Source organism: Pempheris klunzingeri, chromosome 13 (assembly GCF_042242105.1).
Source record: "Pempheris klunzingeri isolate RE-2024b chromosome 13, fPemKlu1.hap1, whole genome shotgun sequence".
Lineage (NCBI taxonomy): Eukaryota > Metazoa > Chordata > Actinopteri > Acropomatiformes > Pempheridae > Pempheris > Pempheris klunzingeri.
Window position 1 is genome coordinate 7,378,265 of NC_092024.1, and position 17,127 is coordinate 7,395,391.

Below are 17,127 nucleotides of genomic sequence, written 5' to 3' on the forward strand. Positions count from 1 at the left end.
GTCCCAGCCCATATTGTGAGTTATGTAAAGGAAATGATGCCACCCTGTGGCCAAGACCACACACTGCAGGAGCTCTGATCCTGCAAAACACTCCAGGACTGAAAGAACATGTCACCAATATGGCTACATATACAGTGCTTAACAAATTTATCAGACCACCTGTCATAAAAACGAGAAAACACAAATATTTTATATATAAATATTTTAGAAATCTGTCAAAAACTTGTTTCAAATTAAACATTGTATTATTATTTATTAGGCGAATAGCAAACTGGAACAACTAAATAGTCCTTATTCAAGATTCAAAGATTCAAGATTCAAAGCGTTTATTGTCAAGTGTACAGTGCAGAAACGAGTTTCCCTGTACAATGAAAATCTTACTTTGCCATCCGCACTGAATGCCAAAGAGTGAAAAAAGAAGAGGATAGAATAAAATATAAAAACATATAAATATAAACTACTATTGCTAAATAAACTGCTATTGCTTGAGATATAAATATATTTACAAAATGTGCAACTTAACATAAAGTACAGTCAGTGTGCAGATGAATGTGCAGATTAGAGGTAGTTGTGACTCCTATCGGCTGTTAAGGAGCCTGATGGCGGAGGGAAAGAAGGAGTTCCTGAGTCTGGACGTCCTGCATTTCAGACTCCTGTACCTCCGGCCTGAGGGGAGGAGAGTGAACAGTTTGTGTTGGGGGTGGGTGGGGTCCTTGATGATGGAGGCAGCCCTCCGGTGGTCTCTGTGTCTGTAGATGCTCTGCAGAGAGGACAGGGGAGTCCTGGTGATCTTGGACGCAGTCTTCACCACTCTGGTATTTGAAGCTGCTCACCCTCTCCACTTCCTGACCTCGGACGAGCAGTGGCTGATGAGGGCTCCTCTCCTTCCTCATGTCCACTATCATCTCCTTAGTCTTGTCCGTGTTGAGGGTGAGGTTGTTGTCCTCACACCATGTCACCAGAGTGTCCACCTCCCTCCTGTAGGATGCTTCGTCTCCACCGGTGATGCGTCCTATCACAGCGGTGTCGTCTGCAAACTTCAGGATGGTGTTGTCCTTGTGGGAGGCAACACAGTCGTGGGTGAACAGGGTGTAGAGGATGGGGCTGAGGACACACCCCTGAGGTGTGCGGATGTTGGTGATGATGCTGGCTGAAGTCCTGTTTCCTATCCTGACAGACTGAGGCCTGCCAGTCAGAAAGTCCAGGAGCCAGTCACAGAGGGGGGGGTGCAGTCCGAGTGAGAACAGTTTGTGGGTGAGCTTGTGGGGGATGACCGCGTTGAATGCCGAGCTGTAGTCGATAAAGAGCATCCTGATGTAGGAGTCTTTATTCTCCAGGTGTGAGAGGGAGGTGTGCAGGACTGCAGCAATGGCGTCTGAAGTGGACCTGTTGGGCCGGTAGGCGTACTGTAGGGGGTCCAGTGTGTCCGGTATGCAGCTCCGAATGTGAGTCAGCACCACTCTCTCAAAGCACTTCATAATGATTGGAATGAGTGCTACTGGCCTGTAGTCATTCAGGCAGGTGGGCGGGCTCCTTTTGGGGAGGGGGACGATGGTGGTGGTCTTGAAGCAGGAGGGGACAGTTCTCTGGCTGAGGGAGAGGTTGAATATGGAGGTGAGAACGTCAGTCAGCCCATTAGCGCATGCTCTGAGGGCTCGTCCAGGAATGTTGTCTGGCCCTGCAGCTTTGCAGGTCCTGGTGTCTGTGAGCCTCCTCTCTGTGTGGGGGGTGGAGGTCTCGAATCGGGTGTAGAAAGTGTTGAGGTCATCGGGCAGGCTGTCCGTGGCACTGGTGATACTGGAGCTGTTCCTGTAGTCCGTGATGTGCTGCAGGCCCTGCCACATGCGTCTGGAGTCAGCAGAGGAGTAGAAGCCATCCAGCTTCTCTCTGTACTGCCTCTTGGCAGCCGTGATGGTCTTTCTCAGTCCGTACTTCGCAGCTTTGTACTCGGTCTCGTTGCCAGATGTGAATGCAGCAGAGCGAGCACATATTCACATATTTTAACCAAAAATCTTAATATTTTGTTTGACCTCCTTTGGCCCTGATTGTTTTCATGTACTTTTCGACCGTCTCTTTTGTTATTGAGTTCCAAATAGTTTCTAGCTGTTCCCAGAGACTTGCTTTGGATTAAATTTGTGTGTGATCTATTTTTTAATTCAATAAATTCCAGATCTGTTCGATAGTATTCAAGTCTGGACTTTGACATGACCAGTCCATCAGTTCCACTACTCCAGATTCCTTTTACATCATTTCAAATGCATCATTCTGATTAAAGAGCTTGCACATACTGGTGGGTTAACCATTACAGAAATTAAAAAAATATTTTGGTAATCAGCAATACTGTTAATTTAGGGCAGGGGAGGCAAACACCTTACACTGGGTGGTGGTCTAATAAATTTGTTAAGCACTGTATATATAGGATATTTCTGTTTTATTTGTTTGGCACTAATTCAATTCAATTCAATTCAATTCAATTTTATTTGTATAGCCCAATATCACAACAGAGTGTCTCATAGTGCTTTACAAAGTTCACTGAAATAAACAAGTGTAAGCGAACAAACAATCTAATAAAGAGTCCAGCAGTCGATGAGGCCAGTGGAGCAGTCCGATGGATCAGTCCGAGGCATCACCTGCCCTTTATGACCCTCCTTCTTCGGGAAGGAAAAACTCAAAAAACCCAGTGGGAAAAGAGAAACCTCCGGGAGCACCACAGTGAAGGAGAGATCCAGCTCCCAAGGACGGACAGGCTGTAGCCTTGGACAGACGCACATCCATTGGCTGGTGGAGAACCACATCAGCGGGGCCAGGACCAGGATCCATAGGAACCAGGGAACCACATCAGCAGAACCAGGACCAGGATCCACAGGAACCAGAGAACCACATCAGCGGGACCGGGACCAGGACCCACAGGAACCAGAGAACCACATCAGCAGGGCCAGGACCGGGATCCACAGGATCCACAGGAACCTGAGAGATGAGAAAGCACAGAAACGCTCCGGGGAAGATAGCAGGTTAGAGGCAGACATTTGACTGACATGAGACATAACGATGGAGAGGAAGAGGAGGAGAGAGAATAGAGGAGCTCAGTGCACCATAGGAGTCCCCCGGCAGTCTGAACCTATAGCAGCATAACTAGGTGCTGGTCTAAGGCCTGAGCCAGCCCTTAAATATATGCTTTGTCAAAAAGGAAGGTTTTTAGTCTACTCTTAAATGTAGAGAGGGTGTCTGCCCCCCGAACCCAAACTGGAAGGAGATTCCACAGGAGAGGAGCCTGATAGCTGAAAGCTCTGCCTCCTGAACTACTTTTGGAGACTTTAGGAACCACCAGTAGGCCTGCATTCTGGGAGCGCAGTGCTCTAGTGGGGTAGTACGGTACTATAAGATCTTTAAGATATGATGGAGCCTGACCCTTAAGAGCCTTGTAGGTGAGGAGAAGGATTTTAAACTCTATTCTAGATTTTACTGGAAGCCAATGAAGAGAAGCCAGTACAGGAGAAATGTGGTCTCTTCTTTTAGTTCTCGTCAGAACACGAGCAGCAGCGTTCTGGACCAACTGGAGAGTCTTTAACGACTCATGCCAGCTTCAACCCTAACAAATCCAAACTCTCTTGTTAAACATGCATAAAATGTCTAAATATGTGTTAGAAAACCTCCAGTCTCACAGACACAGTGGTGTTAATGGCAGTCGACAACATCCTTGTGTAGTGTTGAAAATGTGGTGGATCCTTCTCTGTAACCTGGCTGCCAGTCAAGACAGACACACACATACACATGTGACCCACACTCTGTACACTGTCAGCAGGTTTATGGGGCAGATTTATGGGGAGGGCAGATAGAGATGACTGATGTTTGTGTCTCCCAATGACTAACTTCACATAATAAACGCTTGAATGAAAGCCTGAATGTGTGCATGTTTTTTATGTATGTAAAGTATCCACTACCATAGGATTGAGGGCTCAACGCTAAGACTTTAGCAAAAGCTTACTATTAGTATGCACATAGATTATGCCGAGGTCAATGAAAACTTGATAATGGAATTTGTAAAATTTTTACTTCACTGATGATGGACACAGTTGTCTGTGTGTGACTGAGTTAGCCAGCCCTGTTGTGTGTTATCCAATCATGCACATAATCTCTTGCAGTGGAGCAGCTCAGTTGTGAAACGCAGAGTAGACATACAACACACAAGTTGAATATCTTCTCTCTTATACTGTATTTCAGTAGCTAACTCAATATTAGATCTTCTTATGATTATGATACCTTATATTTCAACCTTGTCTCCACGAAATTTCGTTTTGCATACAACAAAGTTGTTTTCTCAAATACATAGTGCTGTCAAATGTAATCCCAGCCTGGATTATGTTCAGAGACATGAGAGTGAATGAAGTGCAGTGAACATTTATGCAGCACACTGGAGCTGCTGGAGAGACCAGAACTTGCGTCCTCTTTGGTCATGTTCAGGAAACAAAAGCAAAACGTTAATAATAGCTTTGTGTTTCATGATTCAAGTCACTGCAGACCTTTCCTGTATTAAACAAGACCATGATGTTTTCCCTATCTTTAACCAAGTACTGCCAGTGCCTAAACAAAAAGTCAAATAATGCTGTTGTCACTAAAGCAGATATGATATTGCAAGATTGGATGTTTTAGTGGAAAACAAACTTAGCCAACATCAAATACACAGTCAGTGAACTATTGATTGATACCTTCAGTGTTGGCATTTTTTCGGCTCAACAGATACATTAATTAACAACAGTTCCTAATTCAAGTCCAAGTGAATTGGAACATTAAAATCTGGCAGCTATATTGGCTTGCAATCTAAAAAGGTAATTTCAGGCCCGAGTCATATTGTGTTACATTACTCATTCTCACACACCGATAAGAGGGGGTGAGTGTGTGTATCAGGCTGTGTTGTGGAGGCCTGGTTGAGGAGATAATGCAATGATGGATTTCCATCATCTGACCATTAACAAACATTTTCAATTGCTTTCTGTTGCTTAAACTCTCACTCACTCATGCGCCAACACACACATACTCACCTGTGAATGTGTGTGTGTGTATGTATACTTTGCATGTATTGATGCAGAATGTGTGTTAGGTGTGCCTCAGCCTACTATCAATCTCTGCTAATGCTTCATTCTCATGTTAACCTGCAGCCTGCATCTGCAGCGCACTGATAAAGCTCCGTTTGCATGTTGAAAGGCCCTATTGCTTATTGTTCAGAGGTGGCAGGGACCTGAAAGTGACTTGTCAAATTGTCAGCTACACCCTCCATTTCCACCTCCACCTCCCTGCCAGACCCCCCCTTCCACTTCCTGTCTAAAGTCACATTTTATATGATTTATGCTCTCTTTTATCAGCAAGCATGTAATAGGGGCAAATCTATACAGAAACAGCATCACATGCTTTTGTCTGTGTATGTGTGTCAGGGCACAAATTCTCATGGTCATATTCCATGAAAGGGTCCATCCAGTTTTTAAAAATACTGTATTTTGTAAAATCTTGAAGAAAACAGAAACACCATAGAATCCCCAACATACCTGTGTAGTTCAGTCTTGGCTCACATTTTTGAGAATAATACTAGGGCAGAGTTAGACTAAGGCTTTGGTAACAACTTAAATATATAACCCTATCAGAGTCCACACGGTTCACAGCTTTTTCCACAGAAAAGCCACTGAACACTGAAGAAAATGAATATGTAAAGAAATTAGGCTCAGTATTAATGACAAATGCATCTTTCATGATCTACTCATAACTATCTATATACTTTCTACTACTACTCTCATGATCCATATGCTTATTGACAGGCTCTGATTTGATTTATGGGATTTATTTTTTTAGATACTACCTGTTACTGTCACTCTGTGGCTCTGCTAATTAATATTTTGCAACAGAAAGTGAGACTTTCAAACAGACATTCTTGATTCTCAGTGTCGCCTCCTGTTGTTGCTGTGGGCTGACTGCAGTCCATCCACTCTATATTCTGTGTAGGAGAGCTGAGTGTAGTAAATGCAAAGCCTGAAAAGCGTATACGGCATATCTGCATTGACATTTAGATTTTTTTTTAATGCCCCTCAAGAAAGGGTTTTATTTCTGAAAGATGTAATACTGTAAGATGTAATAAGATATAATAATAATATTAATGCGTTTTATTTGAAGTGTACTTTACATTAGCGAATCTCAAAGTGCTAATATAATACATTTAAGATGCAATATGGCTGTAAGTATACACAGGGAGTCATTACACTTTTATAGGAAGCTATAATGCAGGAAAACAGTTTAGACCGTCTGACATATTAATGATTGGAATCGACATTCAGTCTAGTTGGTAATGTTTGTGACACAGGTTTGTGGTAGCTGACACCATGTTGGAGTGCATTCACAAAATACTTTTCCTGATTTCCATGGTGGTTCATTGTTTGTCTCTCAGGTTTGATTTTTTGAGACTGCTTTTCAGTATTTAATCTCTGAAGTCTGTCATGTGTAACACTTCTCCCCTCTGCACTTTCTTGACTGACAGAGGGCCAAGTTTAGATATATGATGACCAAAATAAGATCTACTTTTCTGATTCTGGGTTGACATTCCAACAGCTCATAAATGTAATATGACAAAGCTATGTTTACATTTCCCTGTTCTGGATTCTATACAAAGTAGAGGCATGACACTGACATACTTTTATGGTGTTGTGGAAAAACACTGGTGCTAATGATAACTTTGCTGTGTTGCTTTTCATGAGAAAGTGAAACACAGCTGAATTTACAGAATCGATTTTTGTGAGATAATCGTTTTATATTAAAATAATCAATACAAAAAGTATATTAGAAAAGATCAAGAAACGTGTTTTCTTTTTTAATAATATATAATACATAATATCTTTATAGAGTAAAGATGAAGCAGACCCAGGTATATAATAGGTTGATTCACTGATATAATATAATAACAGTCAACAGTAGAGAGAAACAGAGGTTTGTGTTATTATTCTTTGCATGACGATGTTGTGTAAAATGATTTTACTTTAAAGCTAGATACCATCTCAGATAAGTGAAATTCTACATTTCCTTTTGCACTGTTGGTAAATCCGAAGAGATTAATTTTTATTTTTATTTCATTTTGGAAGAGGTGGTGCTGGAGCTGCTCAGGAGGCACAGGGTATTTCTATCCTGTCAGGGCAGGAGAAGGAATGGTTCCTTCTTGTGAGATAAATGGATGGAGGGAGTAAGGGGAGGATGTAACAAAAAGAGAAGGAGAGGCGACAAATAAAGAGAGTGGGAGAGGAGAAGAGGAAAATGCAATTTTCCATCCAGTCTCTGAGCATCTTAAGGGGTGAGTTGATTTACTGTCAAATCTGATGGTGGATTATTGATAATCTCAGCCAGGCCCCTCAATCTACCCACTCAGCAATCGTTGCACTCTGACAGAACCACAGGCAAGGAGCAGGAGCAGATACATTAATATAGAAGAGAGTGAAATGGAGGATATGGTGTATTTGTTTTGTTTATGTTTGTCTCCAAAATATAGCCAGAGCGTTTTTCTGCCCTGGAATTAGATGGGGGGGAAAAAGGCTTCAATTTTCCACTTGAGCAGATTTCAATTTACACACACACAGCCCCCTTCATGACTCCATCCTCCCATTGTTATTGATAGTGTTTAGGACTGCTGTGATAAAAGATTGACCACTTATTGTTTTTCATTCATTTGTTTTCCATTATTGGCAGGACTGTTGCATACAGGAAAGTGTGCCTATTACAAATGTGCTTTAAGCATAGACAGATCTGTGGTTTGTCTGCGTGGTTAATTCAAGAGACTATAGGAGCATGAAGATGGGGGCTGATACTGAGTAGTGGATTAACTGATCAACAGATCCAACAGAAGAACATTAATAACAATTTGGATAATCTGTTGATCATTATCAAGCTAAAAACAGATGTGACGATTTTGAGATTTTCTTACATTTTAAACATTTTGAATTGACTATCAGCAAAAACGTAGATACTGTGGGTGACAGGGGTCACACAGCCCCTCAAACATTAACCAAGGCCTGATTAAATGGCACCATCATGTAGCATGTAGTGTTTTTTTGCTGATGTTGATTAACACGTTCTGTACATTGTTTGTCTGTCTGAAATGCTCAGGTCATAAATCCCACCCCCTTTCCTTTTAGCAGATGGCACATGATCAAAGTCAAATCATTTTGAACTATAAATCATTATTTCCCAAAAGTGATTTCTGGTTGGTGGTTGATGGTTTCAATATAATAAGTATAATATGTTTTTTGATTATGTAAAAATAGGGTATGGTATAGGTATAGGCTGCATGATTGACACCTTTGATTGACAGCCTTCTCAAAATTCTGCCAGATGTACCACAGAGCAGAGCACTTTCTGATAACAAAACACTATTTAATTCACAATTTCATTTGTAATTCATTCTTAAGATGACACAACCCAGTGTCATAGAAACAAATTTCTTTTCTCTTTCTCTCCATTTTTTTCCCCGTGTCCCTCAGCACAATTTTCTAATCTCTTTCTAATCTGATATCTTTTTGTGCCAATGTCACACCCTGAAAAGGGGACCCGATGCTTCCTCTCAGGCAGCTTCATAAAGAATTTTAATATTACTATTTACAGTAATATAATAATATATATATATAATATAAAATGTACAATATACAATGATATACATTTTCTTCAAACTTCCACTCTATTTTCCGTTGCCAGTTAAGTAAACAGGCATAACGTCAATTCTCACTTTTTCCCCAAGCTAGTAAGATAATGTGTGACAGTAGCACTAAAATGGTCTGTTAAACACAAATCCAAACTATTAAACATAAATGTATTGAAAATAAACAACAACAATGTGCAAAACATCAGAAGCCACTTGTCTCCTATATTTGTTACAATCCCTGTTTTTCAGCATAGACAGTTGTAACACACAAATGAATCAACAATCAGTCACACAGATATTAACAACCTGATTCTCTGTGTCTAACACAATCAAAATGTATATAAAATGTGTTGCACTTATTCAGGCCTTGTGCTGCTCCTCGCTTACAGTACCAGTCAGCAATCTAAAATCAACATAACGCTTTCAAAACATTTACAATTCAAGTCGAAATATTAATAAACGCTCATAGTTTATAACACATATTTCAAAGTCCAAGAGCGTAAATACAGGTACACGTACAGGCAGGTAGAAGATATACTTTTTAAAAAAATTTAACTTTGTTAACCTTTTTTTAACCCTATTTCACACTTTGTTTTTATAGAATTTTTTATATTTGTAGTTATGACATATTTATTAATGAATTTCCTTTTATGTCTCTGTCTTTTCTTATCGTCTATTGATCTTATTAATTCTATCTATCACACCCACCGTACGTCTTTTTACCTGTCAGTGGGACTTCTGGGGACCTGGGAGCACAGAAGCTGTAATGTTATTTCTCTTATATCTATATATACATATTTTTTTAACTATAACCACTACATTACTCAGCATTTGATAATAATAAAATGTTATGATCCTAAATTTTAATCAATTTCTCCATTGATCCTGAAAAATCATCGTTTTTGTCAGTTTCAAAGGCGGAAGTGGCTCTACCATTTCTATGGAGAACACTCCTGAACACCTTTCTGTTAAGCATTTCAAGCAAGCTGTCATTAGGCTGAAAAATCGAAACAAACCCATCAGAGAGATGGCAAAAGCATTAATGGACAAATCAACTGTTTGGTACATTCTTAAAAAGAAAGAACACACTGGTGAGCTCGGCAACACCAAAAGACCCGGAAGACCACAGACAACAAGTGTGGTGGATGACAGAAGAATCCTTTCCCTGGTCAAGAAAAAACCCCTTCCCTTCGTAGGTGTGTCTGTGTCAAAGTCAACAATTAAGAGAATTACATCTATAAGTGATTGCACAAATGTATTATGCGCCAGAAGTATATTGTCTCTGTTTATTATTGTTAATACAATGTTCCAACCAACATGATTTTAATATATGGTTTAGCCTGCATTATATGTGTGGGAATGGGGATGTTTGAAAAAACACCTGTAGCAGCAATCTTCTCTTCTCTCTTCTAGTAATTCACATCGAGACTACTGGTGTGTACTTACAATAAACTTGACGCGAAATAAATCTTCAGAGACAGTAACTCCATGGAAAAGGTTTACTCAATGCCAGAATAAGATCAAGTTAAAAGATTCATTCTGTTTGTGCTAAATTCCAAATGCCAATAAAAAAACTGTCTTTCTCCACAAACGGATTAACTCTAACTGAAAACTATAGACTAAGAAGTCACTAAATACATCTTATCAGTTCTAAATATGGCTCTTAGAAAACCCATGCATCCAAACGTTAAATCACATTTCAACACTGTAGTTGAAAAATGTTCACATAACATATTTCATATAGGCAGGGTATTAAATGTAGATCAGTAAATATCATATAGTTGGACAGTTTACCAAGTCAAATGTGGTTTTTTTTAAATCTAATCTTAATTTAACGGTTTTTGATAGATATATCAAATATCAATATTACTCAGAGTAATATTTCCTAATGTTCAGGAAATTAAGATTACCCACTGTGAAAGATTCTTTCCCTAATTAGCTCCATCTTGTCAGAATATAAAATGGTTAAAGTTGTTGCTAGTAAGCTGCCCTGTGTTGGAGATTGTTGTGGAAAATCGCTATATGGAATAAAACCAAGCTCGGTGTATGTGAAGTGTTGTGCTTTAACAAGTGGTAATGTTCAATTTGGCTATCAGAAATAATTAATAATTATCAAAGATAATTAATAATTATTAAAATGAATGAACCTTGATTAAAGTCCACCTCGATTGGGGCACCACCTCGAAAAACGAGGAAAAGACAGCCGTTTTAATTGATATAGTCTCATAAAAATACTAAACTATCAATTTGGAATTATGTTTTATAATTAATTTAATAATTACTACCAAAATTACCACATTGATAGCTAGCTGAAGGATTTTGGAGTTCTTGACAGTGTAGAGGCTGGCAGTGTCCACAATTGTACAACATTAAAGGAGACAGCAAGTATTAAAACATTTATTAAAACAGAGCAAAATTCAGGGACATCATTTGTTATGCATTAAGGACTTGTACTTTGGTTGTAAGTACGGCTGAAGCAGAGTAGGTGTTAAAGACATCTGCTGTTGCAGAAACAAAATCAATCAAACAATCTAACTAAATCTCTATGACTAAACTAAAATAATATGAGTGTAAGAGTGTGTGTGTGTGTGTGTGTGTGTGTGTGTGTGTGATAAGGCTGAGGAATGTGAGATGGGTCCCACAAAGGTGGGGGAGAGAGACCAAATGGTGATGGCCAGACCCCCTGGGGTGTGGGTCAGAGGCAGACAAAGGAAAGCTAAGTGCTGTTAGCTTAGCTTTGTCCCTCAGTGGCCTGTTGCAGACTGTGTGTGTGAGAGAGATAAAGGTGCAGGTTAAGACAGGATGGTTAGTTTGTAGGCTAACATCAACTAAACTTAATGGATGCACAGTAATCTGCAACACATCACAATAATCAAACTCAATGAACATTAAAGCAAGTCAATACATTAACAAGGGTAAACCATGTATGCAGTAATGCTATGCTAATTATGCCCAGTTAGAGTTTGTTACCAGTCCTTAAAAGGGGAGACGAAGTGTCCTTGAGGGTGCTGCTTTCTCAGCTTGTTGCTGGAGGAAAGGTGTGGTTCGTGTCCGTGCTGTGTGGTTGCAGGCTGGAGGAATCCGGTCGCTCCTTTGTTCCTGTTAGTTAGCAGCTCTGTGCTAACTTGCTGGTGTGCTCCTGTTGTTGGTTATCAGCTGGCAGACTCTGGGTCGTGCCTGCTGGCGCTGATCTGCTTACTTCAGGCAGGACCTTGTGTCGCTACCATGAAGGAAGTGGCTGCTCTGGACAGACCACACGGAGGCAGAGCTTAGCTGAGTTGAGCTGGTCTTTCCTCTTCAGGAAAGATCAGGAGAGCTGGTCTCTCCTCTGCAGGAGGAGAGGGAGCAGGAAAGACCTGGTCTCTCCACTTCAGGAGGGACGATGAGAAAAGAGAAAAAGTTCAGTGGGGGTGAACTGGTTTTGTGGGCCTGCGGTCGTAAAATCATGTGTCCCCTCCGGCCAATGGTGACTGTGGAGCTGGGCGCGGGGGTGATTTCACACCTATCTGTGAAACTGGGGGGCATTGGGGAAAGGAGCCCAATAGTTTTACAGACAAAGAAACATGCGGTCTTCACCATGTGCCATTCACTGTATAGTGAAGCCCAACAGAAGCAAACTGAATTCTTTATTATCTTGCGCAAGAGAGTCAAGTCACACAAACTGCTAGAGTGGAGGAGTTGACTGGCACAAAGAGGTAACAGAGAGATTCTTAAAGCAGTTGGGCGTATCATTAGCACAAATGGTTTTCCTTCCTTATAAGGTAAAAATCTAAGTAAAACATAGCATTATAAATCACAGACACAAAGTGCGACAATAGCCAAGGTAAGTCCCTATTTTCTGGTCGTCCTCCCCTACGCTAAAATCAAGATGGTTTCCTGTTTTCTGATCAAATGCCCTCAAACTCAACTCCAGGTGTTTTCCTGTTTTTGCCGTGTCCTTTTCTTAGGATCAGTTGCAGGGCTGTTGCAGGGCAGATATACATTTGGCGTGTTACACTTCTGCTTTCAAAGGTCATCAACAACTAATTGTCATTTCAGTATTTTTCCATCACAAGATGCATACCCTTTTTAGTGTTTCCCCAAAACCAAATATTCTGAGATCTTTAACCTGAACTCCAATCAGTTATTTCTGCTACGATTAAACATGACCAAACCTTTGCTCCTACAGACTTGTTTGTAAGAAGAAGTATGCCATCTTCTGTGTGCGGTTCAATCCGTGGCTCCTCAGAGCATGTCGAAGCGTCCTTGAATGAACTTGAACTGAATTTTCTCCTGAATCATAGTTTCAATGTGTGAATGAGTGTGAAAGAATAGCCTCCTCCAACTTACATTCCTCCTGAATGAATGATGTGTGAATGGGTGAATGAGGATGTGTTGTAAAAGTAGTCAGAATGACTAGAAGGACCATTTGCCATATATGATGCTAAATGTACCTCATATGCTCATACGTCGTTTTTTGCTGATTTTCTGAAATCTTATTCATGGCATGATTTTAAAAATAATCAAGAGATTAACTGATGCCGAAATGTTGAACTCATATTAATTCTACCATTGCACTGAATGTATTTTGTATGTGTTGCACTAAAGGGTTTAAGTGGTTTGTTTGCTGGGGTTTTACAAAATGCTATTTCGTTTTTGTTTTTGAAGAAATTGATAAGATAAGATAAGAAATTATTTTGCCAGAATACAAATGCAAAAGTTATAGCAGTATACACAATTACAGAAAGGTTAGTAATTGAATAAAAATCAAGATAAGTGTGTAAAGTGTCTAAGTGTGTAAAGTGTCTAAATGGATGCAGAGAAATAGTGCCTAAACAAATTAAATAAAAAGCACAAAATGTAAGCTATTGAGATACAAAGACATTTCAGCCAGTTTGGTGCTTCAGTGCCCCTGCGCATAAAGCAAAGTCCATAAATACGTGGTTTGGAGTGGAGGAATTCCACCTGTGCAGAGCCCTGACCTTTGGGAGTAATTAGAATGGTGATTGGGAGCCAGGCCTTCTCATTCAAAGTCTGTGCCTAAACTCACAAATTCTCTTTGATTGAATGGGTACAAATTCCCACAAACGCTCTCAAAATCAATCCTGTGGAAACCCTTCCTAAAAGAGAGGTGGCTGATATAGACACTATACTATACTATTTCTATTTCTATCTACATGCATGACTACACTCATGGGCACAGACACCCCACCCTCACCCAAGGACAGTCGTGTTGCTTGTGATCATTTTGTGTTTTGACAGTTTGCAGTAGATCAGGATCAGGAGAAAAAACTATGATGATGACACTACTTTTGATGTCATTTACCAATGTGTGTGTGTGTGTGTGTGTGAATACACTATGGTAAACAGATATTGTGCCAGTGCCTAATGTCAGCCAACTAAATTAGCTGAAGAGAGCCACACACAAGACCTGTGTGCGTATGTGGGTGTGAGTGTGTGTGTGTGTGTGTGTGTCCAACTTTATTGTTGAGCCATTAGTCTTACTGTGACGCAGAGGCAAACATGTTGCTTGCAGAGGCTCTAGTGTTGGTAGTCAGTTGAGGCATATTAAAACAGAATAGCCTGAAGACAGTCTGCCTTACCAAACTTTATCTCCCTAGGTTTTGTTTCTTATATAATGTTTCTACATTTTATTTATTTTATTTTCGTCACTTTGCTGGTATTATCACCAACATTTATAGAGAGATGCAGCTCTGTTTAACTTGATGATTTTTTCCTTTAGAATCAAACTTTTATTTATTTCTTCAAATTGTCTGTTAATTACAAAAACTTTTATCACTTCCTACGGTTAAGAAGGAAAAAATTAGAATGTGTTGTATTGCATGACGATTTAACTGATGCTCCTGTGATGCACAGATGTTAAAATTAAAATTAAAAACCAAACTAAAGTTAAAACTAACTGAAGTACCCCCCTGCTGGTACCATGGTAATGATGCCACAGGGCTGTCACTGACTAATGAAAGACTACTGCAGTTAATTTTCACCACTGCTGAATTGCATACAATGCTAATTAATAGTGCTCAAAAGTATTTCACAGCATTTTTATGCTGTGTGACAGAAAACAGAGGAAAGCTGAGAAGAGAGAGGGGGTGACATGCAGCAAACAGACAGACAGACACTCTTTTTATTTTAGTCAATCATCTTTGACAATACCTAAACAGAAGAATTCTAATGCTACCTTCATCCTATCACAGGTGGTGTATAAGAACAATGACATCCGTCTTGAGTTGTCTCGCCTGGCTCGAATTGTGGACCCTAAGATGAAAATCCAGGGCGAGGTGTCCTACAAGTGTGAGAATGTGGCCACTCTAGACCCCATTTCTTTCGAGACTCCTGAGGCCTACATTAGCCTCCCCAAGTGGAACACCAAGCGGATGGGATCCATCTCTTTTGATTTCCGCACAACTGAGCCCAATGGCCTGATCCTCTTCACCCATGGCAAACCTCAGGAGCGCAAAGACACTGCCCGCAGCCAGAAGAACACCAAGGTCAGTTCATAATCTCCAAGATAACTTGCTAATTAATTTTGCCTCGATTATAAGAAATGTCATCTCAATGATATCTGTGAATATTAGGTCAAAGGTAACCAAACATGCTGTTTTAAAGGACTGATGAATTCTCTTGGATGGCATCTTTAAGACGAAGTATTATGATATTTATCGATAAGGCGCACGCACACACACAATACACGTGTTCACTTCTTTCTGCTTTACTTTCTTTTTCAGTATTTATTTATTTTATCTTATTAATTGTATCTGTTTGATGCTTTGGCAATATTGTTCACATGACATTCATGCCAGCAAGCATATTGAATAGAATTGAACTGAGAGAGAGAGGGATTGGGAATGCAACAACAATAATAATTATGGCAACTAAATTAATCATAATGAGGATATGACTAATAATGGAATAATATGACTAATGATGGAAAATTACTAATTACAGTAATAGTAGCTGTGGGAGTTGCAAAGGCCCACAGCAGTAGGCTACCTGTAGTGGCAGGTACTTGTGGATATCCTATGACCTGGATGACTCAGAATCTCAGTAGGTACATCATTAGAATTTGTTCAGTGGAGTAGTTCCCAACCTTTTTGGCCTATGAGCCTTTGAAATGAAGGAACATTTATTCCTGAACCCTTGTCATAGAGTGCCTCGGTCTATGAGTTGCAAGCAGTTTATCTACAGTTATATTCCTCTATCAGACTGTTTAATTTTTAGTATGTTTTATATATGTACATATGTTAATATATACAGTATATATATATATCAATTTTTATTTAAAAAGGAAACTGTAAGAGAAAAGTTAGAGAAATACTCTTGATCCGTTCAGTGACCACTTAAGGAACAGAGTCTATGAATGAGGACATCTACATGCCATAGTCATGCTTGATGACAGCTTGGGAAGCAGAATTCAAATTGTATTAACTTCACCCCAGGGCACCACCCTTCGAAAGTGGAAACACGAGAGCCAATTTATTAATTTTGTCAGTTATTACTAAAATCTTGGCTTGACTAATAACTACACATACAATTAATCACAAGTTAGAAAAACAGAACAATGAAAACAGTGCCAGACAGTGAATGAATGAAAATCACAAGCAATGAATGTTACTTCAGGAATGTTAAGAACAAATTAGACCACCAAAACCTTAAATGTTCCCTAAACGTTAATCAACAGATGAAACTTAAACACACTGGAAAGCAGTTGAGGCCAAAAAGGTAGAAAACTGAAATGGCTCTTGTTTTGATGTTGGTGGGAGACTTTACTCAACCTGAAAGTAAAGTTTCACCTGCTAGTTGAGAGGTTGAGCAGTTATGGGGAGGAAGCTTGGAGGGGGAAATCATTGCCTCGTGTCAGTCCATCTCAGTAGTTTTTGGGTGTTTTCAGGTGTGATCGTTTCCCACAGAGTGACCTGGTCTGGGTTTCCCTTTCTCTCTCAGTTGGCAGCAGGATGGTGCAGATTTCTTTTCTTACAACCACTTGGCTGGGTTGTGATGTAAGCACAGTTGCAGCATTTGTCCAGTGTTGGTTAGGCTTGAAGTTTGTTGCAGTCCGAATGATAGCCCTAAAGCATCCTGCAACAGGCTGTGGCATTTCTTCAGTTCTAACTTTTGTTGTGTTTAACACAGAGTAGAGCAGAAACTTAGGAGTAAGCAAGGTGTGCCAGATACCAGCCTTTTACACATCCTAGTGTGCTCAGGGATCCGAGAAAGAGCTGGACTTGCATGTCAGAAGGGCAGAAGGAACGATGAGGTAGAAGAGGGAATAGGACAAGAGCATATGAGAAAAGAGTGGTCTTTGGGTTTCTCCTCTTATTATAGTCTTTGCAGGCAGTCTGGTGCTTGCGGTGCAAAACATTAATCCTCCCAGGATATATCTGCTGACCCTTTCCCACACATCATCCCCTGGTTATATTTGATAAACAGTGTTACAGTGTTATAGATACACATTAAGTCGCTAC

The 17,127-nt window shown here is 40.1% G+C and overlaps 1 protein-coding gene across 10 annotated transcripts in view; it reads left to right on the forward strand.

Annotated features, from left to right (window-relative positions):
- nrxn3a (neurexin 3a) overlaps positions 1-17,127 on the forward strand; it is a 189,213-nt gene that overhangs the window by 80,332 nt on the left and 91,754 nt on the right. For all 10 annotated transcript variants that reach the window (XM_070841771.1, XM_070841772.1, XM_070841779.1 and 7 more), the window contains one exon: positions 14,860-15,153. In XM_070841771.1, the coding sequence (XP_070697872.1) occupies positions 14,860-15,153 (294 nt within the window). The remainder of the gene's footprint in view (positions 1-14,859; positions 15,154-17,127) is intronic.